This window comes from Mus caroli, chromosome 18, assembly GCF_900094665.2.
Source record: "Mus caroli chromosome 18, CAROLI_EIJ_v1.1, whole genome shotgun sequence".
In the NCBI taxonomy this organism is placed as follows: Eukaryota; Metazoa; Chordata; class Mammalia; order Rodentia; family Muridae; genus Mus; species Mus caroli.
In genome coordinates, this window is record NC_034587.1 from 32,930,765 (window position 1) to 32,938,965 (window position 8,201).

Below are 8,201 nucleotides of genomic sequence, written 5' to 3' on the forward strand. Positions count from 1 at the left end.
AAAAAAAAAAAAAAGAAAGAAAAAAAAAGACTGTGGGCTATAAACCAGTTACCGGCTTCTCTTAAATTCAGTTTCATGATAATCCGGGCAGCTCAGGAACTCACATCTAAACCCGCCCTCCACAGGAAGGCCCAACCACACAGCCTAGGCAATCCTTGACTTAGTTCTAGAAAGGGTTGCTTTTTCTGCCTCTAAAGGATTTGAATCAAGTGTCCTGCTTTTAAAAAAAAAAAAAAATGTATGTGGCTGTTCTGCCTGCATGTGTGTCCGTGCACCAGGTGCAGGCAGTGCCCGTGGAGGCCAGAGAGGGTCAGGTCCCCTGGAACTGGAGTTACAGAATGTTGGGAGCCACCAGGTGGGTGCGGGGAATTGAACCTGAGTCCTCTGGAAGAGCAGCCAGTGCTCTTCTAATTGCCCAGCCTCTCTCCAGCCCTGATCCTGCTTCTAAAAGCCCAGCTGGGAAGCAGCCCTGTAGGGACTAAGGATGGCCTGGAAAGGATTCGAGGTGGGGGCGGAGGTGTCCTGGAGGATGGGTAAGTCTGCTTTGCCAACCTGGCTAGAATCACCCGAGAAAAAGGATGACTTCTCTCACACATTATTTCCTCACCTAGACATATGACCTAGGCCGACCATTCATCCTCTCTGGCCAATGCTCTGATTCATAAAAGGGCTAACACACCAGTTTCACAAACTTAGGAGGAATAAGTGAAAAAACAAAACAGAACACCACGTGAGTGAAAGGCCTCTTTGCAGTAGGCACTACATAAATATTGAATGGGTGAAAGGTCACATCACTATCTCACACTAAAATGTGCAGGGCACTCACCAGACAAAATGGCTGCTGACTCTGAGCCTCCCATGCCATGGTGACAGACTCTTCCCTCTGTGTCTCTGTGCCTGTGTCTCCTCTTGGGTTTGGCTCCTGCCCTTCTGTGCATTCCTGTGCTCATCATACAACTGGTAACACTAAATGATGATTTAAAGGGAGGGACACAGGGAGTGTTCTCCAGTTCAGAAATGGACCAGGGGATCTACAGTGAAGAGCTGACAGTCTTAGATTTCATCTTCTCCCTTAGCCCCGCTACCTGCTGCTGGGCTGTTCACTGAGCTGTCTCCCAGCCCAGCAGGTTTTTTTGTTTGTTTGTTTGTTTGTTTGTTTGAGGCAAGGTCTCATTATGTAACTTTGGCTGGTCTGGAACTGATATGTAATCCAGAACTCAGAGAATGGCCTGCTTGTGCCTCCTGAGTGCTAAGATTAACGATGCAGGCCACCACACCCAGCCTGCTCAGCCAGGTTTGACTTCTTAGGCGTCTGAAAGAGAAGACTAAGACAATAAAGGTGCCTCACCGGCTATGGTGGCTCACCGTTGAAATCCCAGCTCTCAAGAGGCTCAGGCAGGAGAATCATTGCAGACTCAGGCCAGCTTGGACTAGGTAGTGAGTTCCAGGCTGGTGTGGGCTGCAGAGTGAGCCCTTCTCTCAAAAATGAAACCTCAAATCAGGCAGCTTTGCTTATGGTCCTGACTCAACAGAGATTTGGATAACACTGAACTGTTGGCTACATAGTTCAATTTCTCTACAGTCCTTAGGGAGTAGAAAACTGAAAATCGGGGGAGGTGGTGACTCTACAGCAGGAGAGGTATAATTCTTGGCAGACACCACCAATACTCTGCAGTGCACTGGCTAAGCCTAGACATGCCTACGTAGTGGGCTTTTGCTGCAGACAGGATGAAGGACGGAATGTGGGTCGTCTCTGGGATGCCCTGACCTACTTCACAGAGGAGTCGGGTCCAGAGTTTACCATGCCTGTGACTAAGACCAACTGTCCTGCCCTGGGAGCCAGGCCTGGGGAAGGACCGGAGGGGACAAGTCTCCAATCACTGCAGCTCTGCCCAACAAAGTCAGCAGATAGTAAAGTGCTCATATCTCCTAACTTGTATTATAAAATGGGATTTGCAATGCAATCGTAACGGGTAAGAACCCCCCACCCAGAGCAGGGTCGCTGGCCTCTCAGCCGGCCCTGCGCAGGCCAATGAGCTTGGAAAGCTTTGCACAGTTTTCGAGTTTCAGTGACTCTGCTTTCTGCCGAAGTCGCTCATCTCTGTATAACCCCGCCAAATTGGTCAGCTCCGACTCTGAAAGACACAACAGGAAATGGTTCATTTCAGCGTGTCTAGATTCAAACGACCTTATTCTATTCTGTTGGGCAAGCGTTACTCCTCTACCCTAGAGGAACCGATTGGGCACTGCACCAGGTTCTGAGGGTTAAGGCTACCCGTGGCCTGAGAGCCCTGCAGTCTGTGTGTTATAAGAGTACCAGGCTTACTTCTTATCAACAAACCATTTGGCACAGGCTTAGGAAGCCTGCACATGTGCAGAAAGAGGAGACTGCCACGGCCTGGCTACCAGTGGGGATCAGATGGCAGTTGGGGGGACTGGAGCCCAACCGCCTATTCCTGTCATCTGAACAAAGACAGCTGCTGCATTCTTCCCTCAGCACGCAGACTCCTAAGTCACACATGGCACAGGCTGCTCTGATAGATGAACAGCTATAGAAGGCCAGGCTGGCAGCTTTTCCATCCCCTCACCTCATATGGAGGTCACCAACGCAAACTGCTCTTCCAAAAGTCAAAGCACCTGGCCCACTGGCCTCTTGTTTCCTTGACTAAATAAATTTCATATTCTCCTCATGATAGAGAAGGCCATTCTATTTTTAACTGGAATATAATCTCTGCTGTGTTTCCCAACTCCATGGTTGCTCTAACTCCATGGTTTTGATTCTCTGGAAGCCCCTCCTCCCTAGCGGGGAGCCTAGGAAATGCATCTTCAGAGACCAGAGATGGGTGCTGCATATTAATAGGATGGCATGGGCTTCCCAAAGTCTCCAACAGAAGGCAGCTTTTAAAGGACTGTGCTTCTGAAAATGCTATTTTAATCACTTTGAAATATGCCTTCCCGTTCTTAATCACCTTGCTAACAGGTTTTGTTTTTCTTGGTGGAACAAGATGCACCGGTCTGATTAATCAGCAAAGTGCCAGGACAAAGGAATTCGCACTCGCCAGGAGGAACAATGGGCACAGACTACTGGATAAGTTTCTACCAACACAAAACACTGCCTAGCATTTCAGCTCACAATGGTTCTATTTACACCGAGGCAGGCCCAAAGTGCAGATGGCACGCAGGATGCCAGTGTGAGGGTGGGGAAGCATGACAGCCCTCCCTGGACAGTGAGTGCAGGGCCTGGACTCTGGCCTGCAGTGGCTTGGCAGGCAGTGTGTCTCTCAGGCTGCAGAACAATGTGCTCTCTCTCTCTCTTTCACTCTTGGTGCGGGCGCCCACAGGGCCTCCTAGCCAGGGCCTGCCTTGGCACAATCACCTTGCAGGTGATAGGGCTTTGTGGGGGACTGTACTGCACTCAAGTGTTTGGCTCCTGTGCCCCACCGGGTGTTCAGCACTCCTTTCTAGGGCTTCTTTGGCAGGTAGGAAGGTTATGCAGGAGGCCTCTGTGAAATCTGTCTGCACTTTGCACCTTTCGAGTCACAGCTACACCGCTGTACCAGAACAGACTGGCTCTCCTCTTCACTAGAACAATCCCTTCTACTGAATTTTGTTGTTTTTTTCTAGACAGGGTTCTCCTGTGACCCTGGCTGTTCTGGAACTCACGCTGTAAACCAGGCTGACCTTTAGAGTCACCCTACATGGGTGCTGGGAACCAAACCAGAGTCCTCTGAAGAACGGCGAGTGTTCTTAACCGCCAAGCCATCTCTCCAGTCCCAACACTCAGTAACTTATAAGTAAACTGAAGGAAAAAAGTCTTTGAGAGCAACAGGACCAAAAAAATACCTTTTCCCCTTACCAAAATGTCCCCTTCAATTTCAACTACCCAGGGCCTGGTTCCGTGGGACACAGCACTTCAGTCTACTGTGTGAGGCTGTTCAAGCTTGGGCTTCACCAGGAACCAGTATTCACCGTGTGCCAGGCACTGTGCCAAGCTACATCCACATCATCCAATCTCACAATACTGCCCCTGCACGGCAAAGCCTGGGACTCTGCCCACTCTGTTATTCTGTTATCCTGCTCAAGGTCGTGGAAAGAAGTGCTCACTCCAGGCTCACTCAGGCTCTGCTGGAGCGGCGGGGAGGCAGGTCTTGCCTGTTACTTGTATCCTGCCCAGTACAGTGCCACGGCCACTTTCCCTGACAGTTCGTGTAATACGCAGGCAATCCATGGAAGGGTAAACAGGACGGTGCTCATCCACAGTAAAGGGTTACTCAGACAAGATCACCCACGTTAGGCCTTCTAAGGAAAAGCGGATAAAAGGAATAATAAAGATTTTAAAAGACAATAGCTGGCCTTGATAAAATTCCCATTTGGTATTTTGCCATGAGTGAACTTTGTTCTTAAGTGAGTTTATTTTTACAACCTCAGAGTGCTAAATTTAACCTTCCTGGACGTACTTGCTGCTGGATTCAGAGGGCAGATGCTGCCTGCTCTCAAATGGCACTTGGGTGGTGTGGAGGCTCCACAGAACCATTGTGTTTAAATGCTAGGAATAGATTTTTACAGGGGTATGAGCTGACAACCTCCATTCAGGTTCCTCCATTCACACATTGGGTTCATTCAATGGATTTGTTTACTCTGTGTGTGTGTGTGTGTATGTGTGTGTTTTAACTGAGGATAGATCTTAGAACTTCACGAATCCTAGGTATGAGCTATACCACTGAGCCATACCTTCAGTTTATTTTTCAAACATTTTGAGATAGGGCTTATTAAGTTGCCCAGGCTAGCTTTGAACTCACTCTGTGGTGAGGAGAGGCCCTGAATTTGTGATCTTCCTGCCTTAGTTTCCCAAGAGATTACAGGCTTGTTCTACCAGGTCTAGCCCACATTGAATTTTCACTTATACTTAAAGAAGGCGACAGTTCTGAACAAGGCTCATGTGGATGGAAACAAAAGCTTAGATGCCGCTTTTGGTATAATCTTTAACCTCTTGGCCTAGTCAGCATCCTAATGCCAGAGTAGAATATGGTGCACAGGCATGCATGTATGTGTGTGGTATATGTGTGCTTGTGTGTGTGAAACATGCAAAACACAGATTTTCATGCAGTTCTTGCAGAAAGCAATAGTTTCAAACCATCCCAGTGCCCAGCACAAAGGGGACACTTAGGACAGCTTACTTTGCCTTTGCCCTGATTTAGACACACATAGACTCTTGCTCTTAAATTCTCCCCTGTGCTGGGGAACACTTTTAAGCCAACACTTGGAGGCTGAGGCAGGTGAGTCTTTGTGAGGTTGAGGCCAGCCTGTTCTTTACACGGATTTCTTTCTCTTTCTTTCTTATTTCCTTTTGCTTTTCGAGACAAGGTTTCTCTGTGTAGCCCTGGCTGTACTGGAACTCATTCTGTAGACCAGGTTGACCTCGAACTCAAGAAATCTGCCTGACTTTGCCTCCCAAGTGCTAGTATTAAAGGTTTGCAACGTCACTACCTTGCTGCTTTTTTTTTTTAATTCCCCTTATTTGTGTGTGTGCACACCCTCTTTCGTGTACCATAACATGTACGTGGTGGTCAGAGAACAACTTTTGGGAGTATTTTCTACTTCACAATCCTGGATGCAATTCAAGTAAGGCTTTGTGTAAACTGCCCTTACCCACTGACCCATCTCACCAGCCTCATTTTTTTGCCCAAGGCAGAGTCTTAATATGTAGCTCAATTGGACCTTAAACTCAAAATCTTCCTATCTGTGCCTTCCACTTATTGGGATTACAGGCCTACACCACTACACCTAGCTCTTCCCTAATTTTAAAAAGAAAAAAGCTAACTTAAACAAGCCTGTCTCCATAGTGAGATCCAGGACAGCCAGAGCTACAAAGTGAGTCCCTATTGCAAAACAAAACAAAATGAAACGAACTAATTCACAATGCATCCTGGTTAACTGCGCCCTCAGTTCTCTGCTTTTCAGTATGAGACTCTTCTCTGAAGACCCATGCTGAGCACACGCTCTGAAGCCAGGACTGTGCCCGCAGCCAAGACACAGAATTAGTAGGACACAGGCTGCTCCCCAGGGCTAGCAGCCCTGCAGAGGGAACTGACACACACCCATGAACCTCTAAAGCTAGTGATCAGTACTACTAGTGGGAAGAGTGAAGTGCCTTAGGCACACACCAGAGGGACAGCTTAACTCAGTGGTGGGGTAGGAGGACATGATGGATGGCTCAGCAAGGGCACAAGCACAAAGAGCAAACTGAACCAGTAGACATCTAAGGACATCCAAAGTAAAGGTTAGAAGATGAGTTACAGTTTGCTTTGAAAAAAAAATCACCCCAAACCCAGTTTGCAAAGCCAAGATGCAGTTATTCCATGTATGTTGTGGGGGAGGGTGTTGGGGGGTTGAATGGGATTTAAAAATGAAGTTACTGGCTGAGACAGGACCACCAGTCCTACCAGCACTCCTTAGTAACAACTGGAGCTGTAAGCCAAGTGGCAGACACTGTCACCCCACTGATCTCTGTGAGGGAAAGAGAAGACAGATATTTTTACATTCATCCTACTGAAAAGCCAGACCCAGGAGGCCACGAGGAACAAGGGACAAGGGGACAGGAGACCCCATGCCAGCAGCCACAGCAACTATTACGACTTTGCTTTTTCCTCTTCCTCCTTCTTGCTATTTTTTGTTTGTTTGTTTGTTTTTGTTTTTCGAGACATGGTTTCTCTGTGTAGCTCTGGCTGTCCTGGAACTCACTCTGTAGACCAGGCTGGCCTCAAACTCAGAGATCCACCTGCCTCTGCCTCCCAAGTGCTGGGATTAAAGCCATATTCCACAACTTCTAAACTTCTGACTTGACTCAAAAAGCTAGGCTGGTTCAATCAGATTTTTCTGAATTTAGGAACTGTGAAGGAAAGCAGATAGCACTGAAAACTTCAAGAGGAAGCTTGGGATGCGGCATGGGGTCAGTCAGTGACTAGTGAGGCTGGGGGATCTCAAGGTAGTGACAAGAGCAACAACCAAAACCACAGCGTCCCACAAGGCATCTCTGAGCGCCAACTGCACTTTGTGGCACGTGCACACATTCTTGTAAAAATAAATAAATGCAAGATCTTTTTTAAAGAAAAGAAAAAGGTAGTAAGATGGGAGAGCTCATGTCTAGCTGTAATCTTAAGTCCTTGGGAGGAACAGAAATTCAGGACTACAGAGCAGCAGCCTAGAGGCAGAGGCAGGCCAGCCTGGTCCATGCCGTGAGCTCTAAGTCAGCTAGGCTGAGCCAGGGCTATGTAGTAAGCCCCCACGACCTCACATCCCCACCCGAGGGGAAGAGGAGAGTATAATAGGTAAATAGGTAAATACAAAGATGCCTGAGTTTTTAAGTTTTCCAATCCCAGTCACATGTCAATAAGCCTTCCTTCCTTGCTGTAGTATCTGAGTGGGTGCCTGTTCTCTGTCTCTGTTGACACAAACACATAATCCAAACCAGTAGAACAGAGGGGTCAGGAGACTGGGGAGACCTCATGAGAGTGGGTCATGGCCACAGGGAGGCCTGTTTGGCCTGACTTACTTTGCTGTTTCTCCTTCCAACAACTTGTCTGGATGTAATCAATGTAATCCTTCTCTATTGTCTTCTCCAGGTCACGAAGGGAAGCGCCTCGGTAGGCCTTGTCAAAGTGTTTATCCACGAAGTAAGGCACCTGCAGGTTCTGCGTTTCTCTAGAAATGGTATAGCCCAAGGTTCTGAAACAGAGAGCATCTCACATCAGCTTGTAATAGCTGCAATCTTACTTCTGGCTCTGGCCTCTAAATATGACTGCCGTCACCTCTGTGTCCTTATGGGTAACAAATGTCCCTTCTTGCAATTTTTTAAAAATTAGCATTAATTTTATGTGTCTTAGTATTTTGCCTACACGTATATCTGTGAACCATTTGCATGCAGAAAACAGAAGAGGGCGTCAGATTCCCCTGGAACCGGAGTTATGGATGGTTATGCCCCACCATGTGAGCAATGGGAATTAAACCCAGTCCTCTGCAAGGGCAGCCAGTGCTCCTGACCTTTTAGCCGTCTCTACAGCTCCTCCTTGGAATTAAAAAGTATTTTAAGAAGTCACTCGGGGGCTGGTGAGATGGCTCAGTGGGTAAGAGCACCCGACTGCTCTTCCAAAGGTCCGAAGTTCAAATCCCAGCAACCACATGGTGGCTCACAACCACCCGTA

General features: G+C 47.8%; 1 protein-coding gene across 4 annotated transcripts in view; it reads right to left on the reverse strand.

The window, feature by feature from the left end:
- Positions 1–361: 361 nt before the first annotated feature.
- The window catches only part of Dnajc18 (DnaJ heat shock protein family (Hsp40) member C18), a 35,700-nt gene continuing 27,860 nt past the window's right edge, over positions 362–8,201 (reverse strand). For 3 of the 4 annotated variants that reach the window (XM_021150540.2, XM_021150539.2, XM_021150541.2), the window contains exons 8-9: positions 7,553–7,725; positions 1,921–2,135 (exon numbers count right to left, since the gene is read on the reverse strand). In XM_021150540.2, the coding sequence (XP_021006199.1) occupies positions 2,011–2,135; positions 7,553–7,725 (298 nt within the window). In that variant the 3' untranslated portion in view covers positions 1,921–2,010. Of the gene's footprint in view, positions 2,136–7,552; positions 7,726–8,201 lie in introns of all 4 variants that reach the window. The other variant, XM_029472129.1, reaches the window with a different exon arrangement.